This window comes from Theropithecus gelada, chromosome 17, assembly GCF_003255815.1.
Source record: "Theropithecus gelada isolate Dixy chromosome 17, Tgel_1.0, whole genome shotgun sequence".
Taxonomy (NCBI): Eukaryota; Metazoa; Chordata; class Mammalia; order Primates; family Cercopithecidae; genus Theropithecus; species Theropithecus gelada.
In genome coordinates this window covers 80,108,603-80,128,051 of record NC_037685.1, presented here as the reverse complement: position 1 = coordinate 80,128,051, position 19,449 = coordinate 80,108,603, and the positions used below count along the sequence as shown (strand labels likewise).

Below are 19,449 nucleotides of genomic sequence, written 5' to 3'. Positions count from 1 at the left end.
TAGATGGGCTGAGTTAAGGCAAGCCTTTGTGCTGGGGACAGGGATGTCTTGGGTGGAGGCAGCAGCATGTACCCAGTAGGAACTCAAGCACCTTGATCCTGAATAGGACTTTAGGGAAGAGAATGGGGGGGACAGGGAGGGGTTTGATCCAGTAAGTAAATACACTGAACTGGATCAAAGTTTCTCACTGATGATGAAGGAAGTTAGAAATAAGGACAGGGGAAAACTAAAATTAACCTGTGGCACTGGATTAGAATTGAGGGTATCTGGTGTGAACTCATGATTTTTTAAAATACAGAGATAAGAAACACAGACATGTATCTGTGTTGTAACTGTATATTTATGTATATACACGTGTATAAATATTTGTATATGAACTAAACATATACACACATATAGTTCCTAGCTCTGTCCATTGGGAGGGTGCCCAGGAGCAGTAAAACCTCTATGGCAATTAAGTATACTTAGTATCTAGATCTTGATTCCTAAATATCACTGTCCACTAAAAGGATCCTGGTGCTTTGAGAAATGGCCAATTCCAGAGTTTAAGAAGGTAAACTTTAAGATGGGACTACAATATCTTGTGCCAGAAAGGAAGGGCTCAAAGAATGAGAGACATGTCAAAAGGATTCTGAAGCCAGCTTGTAGGGGATCCCAAATCTGGGACAATTTGAGCCTCACAATAATCAAAGCAACAAAATATAACCCATTGAACAGACTTCCATGAGTACCTACTGATATAAATAGGAAGAAGAGAACGTCTTTCTTTCCTTACAGTATATTGCCAACTAATTAATGTAGAAAAAAATGATAAAATTTTAAAAATCACCACTTGGCACCATCAATCATGGTTATAATTGATTTAGGCAAGAATCACCAATGGGTGTTAAAACGATCGATGAAAGTTTGATAAGGAAGAAGATGCTCACAGGGTACACAGTATTTACAAAACACTTATTAATTACAAACAAAAAACAATAACTTTATGGTTATTATAAATATGAGAAGAATATGGTAGATACAGGCTTTATCAAGTGACTACCAGTAATAAGACAAATTGAAATTATACGCCACTTGATATGATACATTGAGAAAAACGTAGCATTATTTTCTGTGATATCCCTGCCAACAAAGCATACACTTAGTAACGTTCTAACATTCATATTTTAAAAGATGTTTGGTCACATTACACAAATAAGAGTCATATAAATTGGTTTTTGTTTTAAATATATAAAGTTTGAGAAGCACCACTATATAATAAAGTAAAACAAAAAAGCTCACTAGAAAAGGTCAACATTATATAAGATCTAAAACCAAAGGAGTGAAGTATACACTTGGATTTAAAACAGTAAGAATAGAGACCGGGTGCAGTGGCTCGTGTCTGTAATCTCAGAACTCTGGGAGGCCGAGGCAGGAAAATCGCTTGAACCCAGGAGTTTGAGACCAGCCTGGGCAACATGGTGAAACCTCGTCTCTACAAAATAAGTTAGCCAAGTGTGGTGGCATGCACCTGTGGTCTCAGCTCCTTGGGAAGCTGAGGTGGGAGGATGACTTGAGCCCAGGAGGTTGTGGCTGCAGCGAGCCATGATTGTGCCACTGCAGCAGCCAGGGTGACAGAGTAAGAGCCTGTCTCAAGAAACAAACAAACAACAAACAGAAAACAAAGAACCCCAACGTGCCAGTAAGAATAGGAACAAGGAACAAATCTTTTAAGGGTTTTCAAAGCTTACCTTAAATTTATACTTTGTACTACGTCTGAGATTTTTCACTGTGTAAGCAAGATCTTCTCCGTCATATTTAGGCTTAAAACCATATCCCTGGAAAAGGAAAACAAAGTCTTCATTCGATGTCTAACAATAGAAATATGGGCAATAATGAATATGTAAAAAGACCCAGGTTTCTCTTCATCTTCTACTATGTGCAATATGACTAAAGCTCTGTTGAGTGGAATCCTCACCTTGATGCTTCTGTCTTCAGTGGGTAGACCCGGAAATGCTTATTGAACATTTGGTGGAAGATGAAGCAGACCACTTAGTCTCAGTAAATATAGTAGCCAAGAGAAGACGATCTTTGTGTTGAGGGAAGAGAGGTTAGCGTTGGAGCCAATGGTAACTTCACCATCAGTAAGCTATCCCAAGAACAGAGATTTCCCAGAGACATCGTGCAAGAGCTGAACAGAACTGTAAGTAGTTAACATATTTAACTTGCCCTTAACACATAGTTGTTTAAGTAAATAATTGAAGGGTTAGCTGTGCTGGCAGGTGAGGATGTCACTTAGATTTGGGATTGCTATGTCCAGCACCAGTGACAATGCTTTACAAACTTTCCAAACGTTATCATTTCTTGAATTTAAAAAAATTGAGATATAATTCATATGCTGTAAAATTCACCATTTCAAAGTATAAAATCTGATGGCTTATAGTGTATTCACAAAGTTGTGCAACCCTCACCTAATTTCTAATTTCAGAAAAAGCCTGTCCTTTTTTGGGTAGCAGTCACTTCCCTCCTCCTCCTATCTACTAACATACTTCCTGTTTCTATGGAATTGTCTATATCCATATAAATGGAATCATATAATATGTAGTCTTTTGTAACTGGGCTCTTTTATTTAGCATAATGTTTTCAAGGTTGATTCATGTTGTGGCATATACTGGTACTCTTTTTATGGCTGAAAAATATTCCATTGTATGGATACACCACATTTTGTTTATTCATCTATCTGTTGATGGGTATTTGGGTTGTTTCCACTTTTTGACTATTACGAATAATGCTGCTATGAACATTTGTGTACTAGTTTTTTGTATGAACACGTGTTTTCAATTCTTTTGGGTATATACTTAGGGGTGGACCAGGGCTATTTTTGACCTATATTCCTTCAAAGTAGCTCTGAAAATCTATGAACTGTATATAGATTTAACAATAGAATACACCCTAACTTCTGGTCAGCTAGGCTCTAGGTAACAGGATGTGAGTGATGCGTAACTAGATTCAGGCTGCACCAGTTTCACAGGAAACTTTAAAAATCTTCTGTGATACTTTGGGAAGCAGTGTATAAATACATTTAGAGAAAGGCAGACACATATTTCTTCATCTTTTAGAGCTGCTTAGTCAAGAAGGCTGTGATCTTCCCCTCCCCATAATTTCCCTAAAACAGATAAAGTGTAGCCTATGTGGTTCCAAAGCATAGACAGACATATATATACACACACAAACAAAACAAAACCTCTTTCACATCCAAAGAAAATACAGAGTTTTCAGGCTGGGCACAGTGGCTCAAGTCTGTAATCCCAGCACTTTAAGAGGACGAGGTGGGAGGACCACTTGAGCCTAGGAGTGCGAGACCAGCCTAGGCAACATAGCGAAACTCTGTCTCTACAAAAAATAAAAATTTTTTTATTTTAAAATTAAAATACAGGCACATGGTGGCATGTGCCTGTAGTCCCATCTACTTGAAAGGCTGAGGTGAAAGGATTGCCTGAACCCAGGAGTTCAAGGTCGAAGTGAACCGAGATTGTGCCACTGCACTCCAGCCCGGGCTACAGAGCAAGACCTTGTCGCAAAAGGAAAAAAAGACTGAGTTCTTCATCATGCCTAACCTCTTCCAAACAGTAACAAGCCAAGGCTTCAAAGGACTGGGAAATGAGCTAATTACTGTGGCAATATTTATTGTATTAGGATTAATGCCACACTAAAATGTTTTTTTTCTGATTTAAAAAAAAATTATACTTTAAGTTCTGGGATACATGTGCAGAACATGCAGGTTTGTTACATAGGTATACATGTATCATGGTGGTGTGTTGCACCCATCAACCCAACATTTACATTAGATATTTCTCCTAATGCTATCCCTCCCCTACCCCCCTACCCCCCAACAGGCCCCACTGTGTGATGTTCCCCTCCCTGTGTCCATGCGTTCTCATTGTTCAATTCCCACTTATGAGTGAGAACATGCAGTGTTTGGTTTTCTGTTCCTGTGTTAGTTTGTTGAGAATGATGGTTTCCAGCATAGCCTACCAACCAAAAAAAGCCCAGGACCAGATGGATTCACAGCTAAATTCTACTAGAGGTACAAAGAGGTGCCGGTACCATTCCTTCTGAAACTATTCCAAACAATATAAAAAGACGGACTCCTCTCTAACTCATTTTATGAGGCCAGCACCATCCTGATACCAAAACCTGGCAGTCACAACAAAAAATGAAAATTTCAGGCTGATATGCCTGATGAACATCAATGCGAAAATCCTCAATAAAATACTGGCAAATCAAATCCAGCAGCACATCAAAAAGCTTATCCACCATGATCAAGTTGGCTTCATCCCTAGGAATGCAAGGCTGGTTCAGCATACACAAATCAATAAACATAATCCATCACATAAACAGAACCACTGACAAAAACCACATGATTATCTCAATAGACGCAGAAAAGGTCTTTGATAAAATTCAATACCCCTTCATGCCAGAAACTCTCAATAAACTAGGTATTGATGGAATGTAGCTCAAAATAATAAGAGCTATTTATGACAAACCCACAGCTAATATACTGAATGGGCAAAAGCTTGAAGCATTCTCTTTGAAAACCAGCACAAGACAAGAATGCCCTCTCTTCTCCTATTCAACATAGTATTGGAAGTTCTGGTCAGGGCAATTAGGCAAGAGAAAGAAATAAAGTGTATTCATATAGGAAGAGAGGAAGTCAAATTGTCTCTGTTTGCAGATGACATGATTGTATATTTAGAAAACCCCATCACCTCGGCCCAAAATCTCCTTAAGCTGAGAATGTTTTAAATACACTATTTAAAATCCATATTTGCACTTACTGAAGTTTCTTCCTCCATCTCTAAAATGTAAGAAATTCCTTCATCTGATGGTGTTCCTGAAGGCTTACTCCACTGTAAGGATAACCAAGTAATTCCAGCCTTTGTTAATACAGGACTTGCTGGCATAGAAGGAGCACAGCCTGAAGTGTAATATAAGACTTCTTCACTAAAACCACTGTTGAAACAAATGGTTTTAAAAGGTGTGAAAAAGTTATTTTTACAGTGAAAGAACAGGTTTGTAACAGATGTAATTTTTTTTGAAAATGACAATTTTTGATAATGAATTATAATACAAATAATATATCTTGGGTTTGATCTCTTTATGATAACCAGGTCAGATACCAAACAGTGAATTAGTGTTCTACTAAAAATGCAGTTTTTTTCAGATTTGTAAGCCTTTATATCATAATTTGTCCAGTCAATGAAAAAATATATATATTACCTTATGGAAACAATAACACTCACGTACTGGTGTAAATGTTGTAACTTTTAAACACACTTTCATACAATGCCATTTATATAAAATAGAAAATGTAAGTTCTCAGTTGTGTAATTAAATGCACCTGCCCCTAAGGTGAGCAGCGCTATCTCTAGATCAAAAATAATTTTAATGACTCTTGAAAGATACTTGGCCTTTCTATTTAAATTGGGTATTTTAGATGTTCTTACAATTCGCCTGACTTTAAACAAAATATTGAAATTACATATGCTGAGGAGCAAAAGAAAAATTTCTTTGTCACATATAAAAATCTAATTTATATCGGAAAATCTTGGAAAGTTGTAAGTTTAATCTTTCCTGTGGTTCCTATGTAACTAAGATAACTCTCTCAGAGCTTTTGCTAGACTGGTGAACACATCTTAACCATATCAACAAAGAGATAAACTAAACAGAATTTTTAATGAATAATTTGGACAGTAAATAATTATACAATTGAAGTTGACTTGATAATCTAAAAATATTTACATTCTTTTATAAAATACACCTTACCTTGTACCATAGTCATTTCTGGCCGATAGTCTGAATTTACAGCCCATTGCTGGTGACAGTTTAGTAATTTTAAATTGTTTCTGTGAGCCCATATAACACTGACAAAATTCTCCATTTCCTTTTCCCTACAAGAAATGGCTGATTATTATATATCATGTACATTACTGCAAAAAGATAAATCCACATCAATTCCTTCTTGACAGTTACATATTAGCAAGTGTATACTAAAAGCCATGGATCTCAAGAGAAGGCTGAGATACAGCACATCTTTTACATGATATAGATCATCAAACACAGAATTAGAACACCAGAAAGCAGGTATCTTTGTATAGCTTCTTGAATTAAGCACTCTCTTTTAGCCCATGTCAAATCTCTGGTTTTAATAAAGAAAACTCTGCAGGTATGGCTCCTACAATCTCCATGGAAGACTATCAGTGGTAGAAATGGGGTGATGATCTTTGACAGGGTCAACTGGCAGTTTTTTTCAACCTATGGAAAGCTCTAAGTGAACAGTTTTAAGAAAAGGTCCTTACCCATGCCCAAACTTCCAACTAGATAGCTCATAAACTTCTTTAAAATAAAACTTTTGGAGCTTCTACTGCTTAGACTAACACTGAAAAAGTTCTAGCAGAGAGCACAGCCCAATTACAGGCAATAAGAGGGAGAGAGAAAAGTTAGGACAACTAAAGAGTTTTAGAAATTTAGAGTGCTAAATAAAACGGGTAAGTTTCACATTCACCACCCATTTTTCTTTATTGTGTTGCTAGAGATGAAAGGGTAGTTAGGGTGACTTCTGCTTCAAAGAAAACCTGTAGACTGTCCTTGACTGCTTTACTGAATGCTTGTTTAGTGGATTCAACTGAGTTTCTAAGTAGAAAATCGTATCATCTCTAAATAATGACAGTTTTGCCCCCAAGCCAGACCCATGACTGTACTTTTTGCTTTGGTTTCAAGTCATACTGCCTTAAGAATAACTTCTGAAAGAATGTTAAATAAAGGTACGGATAATTGGGAATCTTGACTTATTTCAGCGTTGCATAAAAATGCCTTTATTTGTTTAGTGATGGTACAAAAATAACTATCAAATAAGAAATTACCTTTCTATTCCTAATCTGCTTTGAGTTTTAACTCAGATGAATGGTAATCAAATACTCTTCCTTAATTTATCAAGATAATATAGTTTTCTTCTAAATTAATGTGATATGTTAATAGGTTTTCTAATTCTAAATTATCTTAGAATTTCTGGAATAAAATCTACTTGGTTGTGCTTTATTGTTCTTTTAATATACTGCCAGATTCCCAACTTATCAATGGAATTTCTTCCACTCCCTCTGGCCCCTCTTCTTAGCTTGGTACAAGCCACAGGGCAAGAGAGAACATAGTAACTGATAGTAAAAACAATGTGCTAAACCAGGCTTGTCCAACCTGCGGCCCAAGGGCCACATGCGGCCCAGGACAGCTTTAAATGTGGCCCAACACAAATTTGTTAACTTCCTGAAAATATTATGAGATATTTTTGTGATTTTTCAAAAGCTCATTAGCTATTATTGTTAGTGTTAACGTAGGTTGGCGCAAAAGTAACTGCTGTTTTTGCCATTACTTTTAACGGCAAAAACAGCAACTACCTTTGAACAAATCTAGTATTTTGTGTGGCCCAAGAAAGCCAAAAGATTGGACACCCCGGTACTAAACAACGAAGTCCAGTATGCTTGCTGTGGTTGGCTGAGTAATGGCCACCATGAATATCCAGGTCCCAATCCCCTGAACCTGTGAATATGACCTTATATGGTAGGAGGAACCGTACAATGTGACTAAGAATCTCGAGATGGGAGCTCATCCTGGATTATCTGAATAGACCCTACATGGAATCTTAAGTGTTCCTAAAAAAGGAAGACAAAGAGGTTTGAAGACAGAGGAGGAAGAAGGTGATGTGATGATGGAAACAAGGGGAGAAAAGGCAGTATGATGTGGCCATGAACCAAGTAATGACAGCCTACAGAAGCTTGTCAAGGCAAGGAAACAGATTCTCCTCTAAAGTTGCTGGAGAGAGCCTGGCCATGCTGACACCTTGATTTTGTCCCAGAGAAACTCATTTTGGATTTCTGAACATTCAGAACAGTAAGAGAAAAATGTACTGTTTTAATATCAGGTTTGGGGTAATTTGTTATAGCAGCTGTAGGAAAAGGAATACACTTGCCTTTAAGGCTGATATGAAAAAAAGTTCCTTTATCAAGGTAGTTACCTAAATAATAGTTTTGATGGTGATTTAGTTGAAAATAGGGAAGTCAGGAATGTTTTCTAAAAACACCATCAATCCACTCATGCACCACACAAAATCATTCATACTTTTTTTGACAGAAGAATGTACTTGATGATTAAAATAAATGAAAAAGTTATTTCTGCCTGAAGATACGCACATAATGTTAAGCATTTAAAAAGATTCAATTTACTTACTTCATCCCATTCTAATACAAAGTTTTGGATTTTAGAACCATTGTCACTAGGTGCCTAAAACCAACATCAAAAAACAAAATGAAAACAAATTAGTACATTCATAAATGATACTGTGATGATCTAATGTAAAGATCTAGCTTATGTGGCAGATGTTCCCTGTGACTTGGTTCTGGGAAAATGTTCATGAAAATACAAAAATATATATATTGTATACCCTATAATCCTTTCAAATTTAAGGAAAGAAATATAGGGAAAGAAATCAAGAAGCTACTCAAGTCTTCCTGAACACTGAACAATCTCTTTTAGCAAGAACTATTAATAACTTGAAAAAGTCTTTAAAAAAAACCATTTTGCTTTCCTTCCAGAGAGTTTTATCAGCTTTAAGTTTGTAGGACTGATCCTGTCATTTGTATTAAAACTCACCTTACAAAATAAATGGAATATTGTATAAAATACCAAAGAGCGAAGAACCAGGGTGCTGAAAGAAGCTCTGGGAGGGCAGTGTCTCGGTTCTCGTTTCTAGACTGACTGTGCTGGTTACCTGAGACTATTGACTTAGCAATCTGTTAATATTTTAGGTGTAAAAGAATGCAGTTCCCTTGGCATTTTATTTCAGTATTTAATCATTCTAAAAATCATGAATTTCAACCTTAATTCCATCTGAATTTTCTTTCTACAATTTCAGCCCATTTCCTCTTTGCAGAACAAATGATCACCCCTATTCTTATTATAACTCCATATATTTGCAGACAATTGACTTTAAGACTCTGGTCAAAATTCTACCATTTTAATTTCTGAAATGATGTTTTACGAACTCTTTCCAGTTTTTACATAATATTGCTAACTATGTAAATGGCAATCAAGGATCATTAAGTTTTTAATACAGACGAACACAGAGGTCTAAATTATTTGTTAAACACTAATACAGATCTTACAATATTAATTTTTTTTTAAAATTATAATTTAAAACTGGTTAGCATGGCCAGAATTTGCTTGTTAAGTTAGGGTAATATCTCACTGACTGGCAAACTGCAGTGGCAGTTAAAAATGAATATAATGTGAACGGGGCAGAGAAAGAATCTTTGGGAAACTCCAACTCTTCTGATGTAGAGGAAGAGAATCCAAAGAGAGAGATCAAAAGTCTCAGCAGGAAGTGAGGGGTATAAAAAGACATTTTCCAACTGTTAATGACTCCAGACTGCTCTAGTCTAGTTGCTGAGGTCTCTCACATTTACTTGATTAATTTTTCTCTTTTCCAAAAGTGAGGCTATTAAAATGTCCACCTTAACCTGAGACTGAGCCTCTAGCTTTTCTCCAAGTTAGAGTGGATACTATTAAGTGTAAAGTGTTTTTTTTTTTTTACCTTATCTCATTTAGTCCTCAGATCAACTCTATGAAGTACTATTACCTGAACTTTACAAAAGAGGAAATGAGGGCTTCAAAGAACCAAATAAATTGTCCCAGATCACAAAGTCGTTAAAAGTAGAGCAGAACTGAATTTGTTCTACCTGCCCACAAAATCAGTGTTCCTACCCAGTATTCTAGGGGCTGAGAAGCACATAGTCTGCCTGGGGGAACTGGCAATAAACAGAAAAAGATCATCTTTAGTGAGCTTTTTGTTATCACCATGCTCTGGCAATTCTAAACAAAGTCAGTTAATAAGATACCTCTCTCAACTGCTACCTCCCATGTTAACCCCCATAGGAATGCTTTTAGATTAGGTGAGGTAGCAGTCAAAAGACCAGCTATTCAAGTCACTAAACTACTCTTAGTGACTTTTCTTCGTTTTTAATATTAAATAACAATAGTTATTATGCTCATTATGTTCTAGACATTACACCTTGGGCTATTTAGATGCTACCTGTTTAATCCTCCCGACTCTGAGGTATATAATACTATCCTCCAACAACAGTGACAATATCTTTTTCCAACCATGTTGATTATTGTGTGTGTACAGAGGGCCATTTCTGGAAGGGTTCAAGCCTGGGAAACCTGTGTGGGTAATCTGAGGTACCACTGCCTACATCTTATATAGGGATGTTAGGATACTGTTAAAGGCAGACATTTCAAATTGTATTTTAATTATCATTGAAATAAAGAACAGTTACGTACAGAAATCTTTAACCTATATAAAGAACAATGGGTTGCTACCTCAACTGCTCTACCAAAGGAAAGGGTCTGAGCATATTCACAAATAAACTACTACTGTAAGTGACATGAAATAAAATTAGTCATACTTTTTTATCACACATGAATATATGTATATATACACAGCTGCTTGACTTACATGTGTTAATAGTACTTTTTGACTACAAAAGTATCTAATATCCTCAGAAGAACTAGAAACTAACAAGCTACAGAACAAGTAGTAAGCCCCACATTTTTAAAAGCTTTCAAAAGTAAGGCTAGCCCTGAGCTTGCTCTCGACGCAAGGACAGATAATTAAATCAAGAGGAATAGTTACATCTCACTGCAAACCAATACTAACAGGATTGGTACCCCATTCTAAGGGATGTTTTGAAATTTTGTGGGGGCTATTTCTGACCTGATCACAATAATTCAGGAGGGGAGAGTCTGGTGGTTATGGGGTGAAGATCAAGAGCGCTAATAGCCCCACAGAATGGGGGACAATCAGTATGATGAGGAATTGTTCTCTTCCTCTAGGACTTTCAAATATCTATCAGAATTGAAGAACCAAATCCCATTTTATAAAGTTTTTTTTGTATGGTTTTAACAGACACCAAGTTTCCCAAAATGCAATAACTGCGCAATTTGGGAAAAACTGCATTTAATTTGTTCAGAAATTTACCGAGTCCACACTATTTCAGAAAATCACATAATCAGTGACAATGCTGTCTGTGGTATTTGAATGACTAATTCTATGTATGGCATCTGTCTACTTCATTGTATCTTCTTGTGTAGCTGGGACCAAACATTTATAAATTAAAATATATACTTTTCTATTGAGAATAACTTTATTCCTCCTTTTAGGCAGCATATTGATCTATGAGTACAGCTATTATAAATCTAATTTTACAATAAAACTTGGAATATAAAGGCATCATGACAAAGTATTACAAAAAGAAGTAATGGGTTAAGAATCACTGTTGTGAATCTCAATGCCATCACATGTGCAATGTAATAAGCACTGTTAATTACAAATCAATCGTTTTTGCTATATTTACATATAGTAAGAAAAACCAGTAACAGTGCTATTTTAAGATACATTAAATAGGCATTTATGTCTTACATGTAAAGAGCAGGAACAAATTAGAGCTCTTTGTCTCCAGAAACAACTGAAACTTAATACTACCAGGGGAAACAAAGAAACACACGTCCAGTTGGAAACACCCTAAAGAATATTCTTACCTTCCATTGCAAAGTGAGTGAATTTTTGGTCCGATTGGCTATCCTTGGTGGATTAGGTATATCAGGTTCACAGCTCAGGGTGGTAAAGATTTCAGCTTCTGAAGGAGTTCCCTTTATAGAATTATATTCTGCCTGGACTCTATGGTGATAAAATAAATAGTTTTACCTTTCAGAATCACTGTATCCTATTTTCAATAGTGTCACCTTTAAGTATTTGCAGATTAGGAAGGTGTCCACTAAAAGTTCTATCAAGAAAATATGACTATCAGAAGTAAAAGGTGACCCTTCCAAAAAAAAGGACAAGTTTTTTTTTTTTCTTTTTTGCTGCAACCCAAAGAAATAATTTTAAATTGTGATATAACTGTGAGTGTGCATATATGTGTATTTACACACACACGCAAAAAAAATTCCTGAAACAATGTTCTCAACTATGGGGAATACACTGATGCTTTCTGTCCTATTTGATTCTATTTCTTTAAAAAAAAATGCTGAATATAATGCACAAAATTAAATTCATGACTAAATGTGACTACAATCTACAGTTTGAAAAATATTAGGTTGGACAATACTTTGAATATATCCATAGGAAGTACACTTGAACACTTAGTACTTTAGCAGAAATAATTCCAACCACATACACTCTTTTTAAAAATGGGGGTAATTAACTAAATGTGTTATATTAGGCTTCAATTGGGTAAGCCCTAGAGTCTATGAAATTTTAGTAAATTACACTAGAAGAACTGCATAGAGTAAAACATTATCTAAGTTCTTCCTATTAAATGTTATGAAATTCTAGAGTCTTGTATCCCGAACCCTAAAATAGGATGTAGTAAAAATATGTGTGTAAACGAAGTATTTATAATTATTTTATAAAAATTCCAAAAGCTGGGACAAGTTTCCAGTGCCAAACTAGATGCTACAGACATATTCTACAGATTCATTCCAAACCCAAAATTCTAGCCCTTCACTGTAACATGAGTTAAATGTTTTTGTTTGTTGAAAAATTTTGATAATTTTACCAACAGAAAAATTGAAGTCTGGAAATTTTTTTTTTTTTTTTTTTTTTTGAGACAAGGTCTCACTCTGTAGCCCAGGCTGGAATACAATGGCACAATCACGGCTCACTGCAGTCTTAACCTCCTGGGCTCAAGCAATCCTCCTACTTCAGCCTTCTGAGTAGCTGATGCCACAGGCCTGCATCACTATGCTTGGCTACTTTTTGGATTTTTTTGTCGAGATGGGGTCTCACTATGTCGCTCAGACTGGTCTCAAACTCCTGGGCTCAAGAAATCCTCCCTTCTTGCCCACCCAAAGTTGCTGGGATTATGGGCGCACTGCGACCAGCCCACAAAGTCTGCTTTTAATCCGAAATTAATGTTTAAATCATATAATAGATTTTTTAAAAAAATAATTATTAAAAAAAAAAACAAACCCTTATGCTGTATCATATAGAGGCAATCTGTAGGAATTCCTTACTTTGCATGGTAATCCGTGGCTGGCTTGAGATCATTTAAAGTGATATTTGTCTCTTCTCCTCTGGGGAAAAAAGGGTAGTATTTCAATGTCTGGTAAACAAAGCATTTTCAAACGATGTACATTATATACACTATAGTTTAGAGTATTTTATGAAACTACTTCTTTCTTTACCAACTGTAACTGGATTCAGATTCCACTAATACGGAATTTGGCAGCTAGGATATGTACCAAACTTACATGTGTACCTGCATACTACTTTAAAACAGAAGGTAGTGCTAAGCAAATCCGCTGAGTGAGCCAGACTTTTTTTTGGAGTGGAGTTAAGGAAGGTATTTAGTTTACTGAAGAAACAAAACTATTATCAATTATTTAAAAATCCATTTTGCATAGTTAAAATAAATAAAAGATGTACTGTTGAAAGAAAAATTGCCAATTTTTTACAAGGCGTCTGCCACTATTTTATTTTATTAGAAAATAATGTGGAACTTCATTTAAAATGTTACACTTTGAACAGATCACCTAAGAGAGAACACTGGAATTAAGCAGGAGTGACTGGAAACATGTAAAACAAGGAAGGAGAGGGAAGTAAGCCTGCTAGGTTGCAATCAGCTGGGAGCCTAGAAAGGTTCTCCAGTGTGGGGAAAGGGTAAGTAAGTGACCCCCAGTGGTCCACATTCCCATCGTGGACTCCTGTATTCTAGTCATGGGAAAGATCCTAGACCCTTGTGGGCTGCAACTAACACAGGGAGATGCCTGGAGTCATGCAAGGCATTGCTCAAGAGAGGGAGCTTACGCTGGGTCCTATACACCTCCCAAACCCTAAGCAGCTAGAACAAGGTATCATATTGAGAGCACAACCCCCAACAGACTGCATCCTGCCCACGGGCCCTACAGTCCCCACATCTCCACATGTCTGGAGTCCCACTGACATTCCCTACCCACAGGCCACCACTGTGACTGGTTGCTGCTTTCAGGACTAAAGCTTGAGCCATTGGCAAAGAACCTGCTGCCCCCAGCAGCAAAGCTGCTGCACATCTTTGTGCACTCCAACGACAAACTTCCTGTCTGCAGCAACTGCAACTGTGGGCTGCTGCAGCTGGGGCCAAAGCACAAGTGAAGTGGGTATTCCCTAGCTGCCTGCATACAGCTGTTGCCACTAAAAGCCCTCCCTAGTAGCAGGTCTGCAGCGTAGCCACTGCCGCCTTCACCTGAGGATTCTTCCTTGGGCCTGGGGGTCATCCCTACCCTGCCAACAGTTAGCACCTACAAACAACACTGGAGGGCCTGAAGACAGGTCTTGGTTCTGTGCCCCCAGGATTTGAGCACACTGTCTGGGAGGCCTGGGGACTACCCAGCCCAGTCCATCACCCCGTGCCACACCTGAGCACTCCTCCTGGTGGCCTGAGATTGAGCCCACCCAACCTGCCTTTAATCACTGCAGCAGGTATCCATCTGCATGTACCACCTGTGGACCTGGGGACTGGCTTGCCCAGCCTGTCACAGTCACCACCGACATCAGCATGGACTACTTGGAACCCAGAGGTTAGTCCTAATGCCATTACCCAAGCCATATCGGCTTCCCAGAGGCCCAAGAACCCACCTGCCCACCTGCCTGGCCCACTGCTGCCACTACTAGCACCTGAGCAAGCAGCTGCCTAGAGGCCCAAGAATCAGAATGCCTGGATTTGCTAACACTGGTACTCATGTACAACACCTGGGGGCCCAAGGACAGGTAGGCTTGGGCCTGCTGCTGCCACCACTGAGGCCCGAGGACAGGCTCACCTCACATCCCCATCCCCAGCAAAACTTCACTACAGCCTCCACTAACAACTGTATCCTAAGCCACTGTGGAAATCACAGACACCATAACACTGTTTACAGCAGAAGATATATGAAGACTATACTTTCGCATGCACCCTGAATCAAAGCCAAAGTGCTCTACCCAACCAACACTATAGATGCATCTTCAGGAAAAAGTCTTCCCCTATGAAAGCAAGCTCAAAAAATTGAAAGAAGTGACTGCTATACCAGATGCATGGATATTGACATAAGGACAGAAGAAATATGAAAAAGCAAGGCAATATGACACCTCCAAAGAAACATAATAATCCTCCAGCAACAGATTCTAATCAAAAACAAAAATTTAAGAAATCCCAGATAATGAATTTGAAATAATGATATTAAAGATGCTCAGCTGAAATATAAGAAAAACCAGAAAAGCAATACAAATAATTCAGAAAAACAATTTAGAATATAAGAAATTTACCAAAGAAACACAATCATAAGAAAGAACCAAACAGAAATTCTAGAACTGAAGAATTCATTAAATGAAATACAAAACACATTCGAAAGCATCAACAAAGGACTAGATACAGCTAATGAAAGAATTTCAGAACGTGAAGACAGGTCTTTTGAAATAACCCACTGAAACAAAGATACTTCAGGAGGCCGAGGCGGGTGGATCACCTCAGGAGTTCAAGACCAGCCTCCCCAACAAGGCAAAACCCCGTTTCTACTAAAAATAGAAAAAATTAGCCAGGCGTGGTGGTGAGCATCTGTAATCTCAGCTACTTGGGAGGCTGAGGCAGGAGAATTGCTTCAACCCGGGAAGCGGAGGTTGCAGTGAGTTGAGTTCATGCCACAGCACTCCAAACTGGGCAACAAGAGCAAAACTCCACCTCAAGAAAAAAAAAAAAAGAAGAAGAAAAATGAATGAACAAAGCCTATGTGACATATGGGACACTATAAAGCAATCAAATATTTGAATTTTTGGTATCCTAAATGGTGAAGAGAAAATAAAAGGGTTAGAAAACCTATTTAACAAAATAATAGCTGAAAACTTTCCAAGTCTAGCAAGAGATTTAGACATCCAGACACAGAAAGCTTGGAGAGTCAGATATGAAACAGATATAAATACAAAACAGTCTTCTGCATGAAATTATAGTCAAACTGTTAAAAGCAAAAAAGCCAAGAAAATTCTAAAGATAGCAACAGAAAAGCATCTAGTCACCTATAAGGGAACTCTTGTCAGATTAATAGGATTTCTCTGCAGAAATCTTACAAACCAGCAGGGAATGGGATGATATATTCAAAGTGCTGAAAGAAAAACAGCTGTCAGCCAAAGATATATACCCAACAAACTTATGTTTCATAGAGGAAGGAGAAAAAAGGTATTTTCCAGACAAGCAAAAGCTGAGGGAATGCATCACGACTAGTGCAGTTCTGTAAGAAATGCCTAAGGGAGTCTTACACCTGGAACAAAGGGACAATATCTGCTGTCATGAAGACACAAGAAAGTATAAAACTTACTGAACTTACTGATAGAGCAAACACACAAATGAGGAAGAAAAATAACTCAAATGTACCATTACAGAAATAAAAAAAAAAAAAAGAATGAAACAACATAACAATCAGACATCAATTAATAAAATGACAGAAATACACCCTCACATATCAATAGTAACTTTAAGGTAAATGGATTAAACTTTCTCCTTAAGGAGGCTGATCCAAGATGGCCGAATAGGAACAGCTCCAGTCTACAGCTCCCAGCGTGAGCAATGCAGAAGACGGGTGATTTCTGCATTTCCAACTGAGGTACCGGGTTCATCTCACTAGGACATGTTGGAAAGTGGGTGCAGCCCAGAGTGTGAGCCAAAGCAAGGTGGGGCATAGCCTCACCCGGGAAGCACAAGGGGTCGGCGAATTCCCTTTCCTAGCCAAGGGAAGCCGTGAAAAACGGTACCTGGAAAGTCAGGACACTTCCACGCTAATACTGTGCTTTTCCAGTGGTTTTAGCAAATGGCACACCAGGAGATTATATCCAAGGGCCTGGCTCGGAGGGTCCCACGCCCACAGAGCCTTGCTCACTGCTACCACAGTAGTCCGAGATGGAACTGCAAGGTGGCAGTGAGACTGGGGGAGGAGCGTCCGCTATTGCTGAGGCTTGAGTAGGTAAACAAAGCAGCCAGGAAGCTCGAACTGCGTGGAGACCACCGCAGCTCAAGGAGGCCTGCCTGCCTCTGTAGACTACATCTCTGGGGGCAGGGCATAGCTGAACAAAAGGCAGCACAAACTTTGCAGACTTAAATGTCCCTGGTCTGACAGCTTTGAAGAGAGTAGTGGTTCTCCCAGCACGGAGTTTGAGATCTGAGAATCTACAGACTGCCTCCTCAAGTGGGTCCCTGACGCCCAAGTAGCCTAACTGGCCCCTCCCAGTAGGGGCCGATTGACACCTCATACAGCCAGGTGCCCATCTGAGACGAAGCTTCCAGAGGAAGGATCGGGCAGCAATATTTGCTGTTCTGCAGCCTCCGCTGGTGATACCAAGGCAAACAGGGTCTGGAGTGGACCTCCAGCAAACTCCAACAGACTTGCAGCTGAGGGACCTGTTAGAAAGAAAACTAATAAACAGGAAGGAACAGCATCAACATCAACAAAAAGGACATCCACGCCAAAATCCCATCTGTAGGTCACCATCGTCAAAGACCAAAGGTAAATGAAATCACAAAGATGGGGAGAAACCAGAGCAGAAAAGATGAAAATTCTAAAAACCAGACCACCCCTTCTCCTCCAAAGGATCGCAGCTCCTCGCCCACAAGAGAACAAAGCAGGATGGAGAATGACTTTGATGAGTTGACACATGTAGGCTTCAGAAAGTTGGTAATAACAAACTTCCCCAAGCTAAAGGAAGATGTTTGAACCCATCACAAGGAAGCTAAAAACCTTGAAAAAAGATTAGATGAATGGCTAACTAGAATAAAGTGTAGAGAAGACCTTAAATGATCTGATGGAGCTGAAAACCATGGCACGAGAACTACGTGATGCATACACAAGCTTCAGTAGCTGATTCGATCAAATGGAAAAAACGGTATCAGTGACTGAACAACAAATTAATGAAACGAAGCGAGAAAAGAAGTTTAGAGAAAAAAGAGTAAAAAGAAATGAACAAAGCCTCCAAGAAATATGGGACTATATGATAAGACCAAATCTACGTCTGATCGGTGTACCTGAAAGTGACGGGGAGAATGGAACCAAGCTGGAAAACACTCTTCAGGATATTATCCAGGAGAACTTCCCCAACCTAGCAAGGCAAGCCAACATTCAAATTCAGGAAATACAGAGCACCACAAAAACACTCCTTGGGAAGAGAAAACCCAAGACACATAATTGTCAGATTCACCAAAGTTGAAATGAAGGAAAAAATGCTAAAGGCAGCCAGAGAGAAAGGTCGGGTTACCCACAAAGGGAAGCCCATTAGACTAACAGCAGATGTCTTGGCAGAACCATATAAGCCAGAAGAGAGTGGGGGCCAATACTCAACATTCTTAAAGAATTTTCAACCCAGAATTTCATATCCAGCCAAACTAAGCTTCATAAGTGAAGGAGAAATAAAATCCTTTACAGACAAGCAAATGCTGAGAGATTTCATCACCACCAGGGCTGCCTTATAAGAGCTCCTGACACTAAACATGGAGAAGAACAATCAGTACCAGCCACTGAAAAACATGCCAAATTGTAAACACCATCGATGCTAGGAAGAAACTGCATCAACTAATGGGCAAAATAACCAGCTAACATCATAATGACAGGATCAAATTCACACATAACAATATTAATCTTAAATGTAAATGGGCTAAATGCCCCAATTAAAAAACACAGACTGAAAAATTGGATAAACAGTCAAGACCCATCAATGTGCTGTATTCAGGAGACCCATCTCACATGCAGAGAGACACATAGGCTTAAAATAAAGGGATGGAGGAAGATTCACCAAGCAAATGGAAAGCAAAAAAACCCGCAGGGGTTGCAGTCCTAGTCTCTGATAAAACAGACTTTAAACCAACAAAGATCAAAAGACAAAAGAAGGCCACTACATAATGGTAAAGGGAGCAATTCAACAAGAAGAGCTAACTATCCTAAATATATATGCACCCAGATTCATAAAGCAAGTCTTTAGAGACCTACAAAGAGACTTAGACTCCCACACATAACAATGGGAGACTTTAACACCCTACTGTCAACATTAGACAGATCAACGAGACAGAAAGTTAACAAGGATATCTAGGACTTGAACTCAGCTCTGCACCAACCTGACCTAATAGACATCTACAGAACTCTCCACCCCAAATCAACAGAATATACATTCTTCTCAGCACCACATCGCACTTATTCCAAAATTGACCACATAGTTGGAAGCAAAGCACTCCTCAGCAAATGTAAAAGAACAGAAATTATAACAAACTGTCTCTCAGACCACAGTGCAATCAAATTAGAACTTGGGATTAAGAAACTCACTCAAAACCGCACAACTACATGGAAACTGAACAACCTGCTCCTGAATGAGTA

The 19,449-nt window shown here is 38.4% G+C and overlaps 1 protein-coding gene across 3 annotated transcripts in view; it reads right to left on the bottom strand.

Moving 5' to 3' along the window:
* The window catches only part of FNDC3A (fibronectin type III domain containing 3A), a 219,985-nt gene that overhangs the window by 30,405 nt on the left and 170,131 nt on the right, over positions 1–19,449 (bottom strand). For all 3 annotated transcript variants that reach the window (XM_025364166.1, XM_025364167.1, XM_025364168.1), the window contains 6 exons: positions 13,105–13,164; positions 11,629–11,767; positions 8,260–8,313; positions 5,806–5,930; positions 4,818–4,992; positions 1,731–1,817 (listed from right to left, as the gene is read on the bottom strand). In XM_025364166.1, coding sequence (XP_025219951.1) covers positions 1,731–1,817; positions 4,818–4,992; positions 5,806–5,930; positions 8,260–8,313; positions 11,629–11,767; positions 13,105–13,164 — 640 coding nt within the window. The remainder of the gene's footprint in view (positions 1–1,730; positions 1,818–4,817; positions 4,993–5,805; positions 5,931–8,259; positions 8,314–11,628; positions 11,768–13,104; positions 13,165–19,449) is intronic.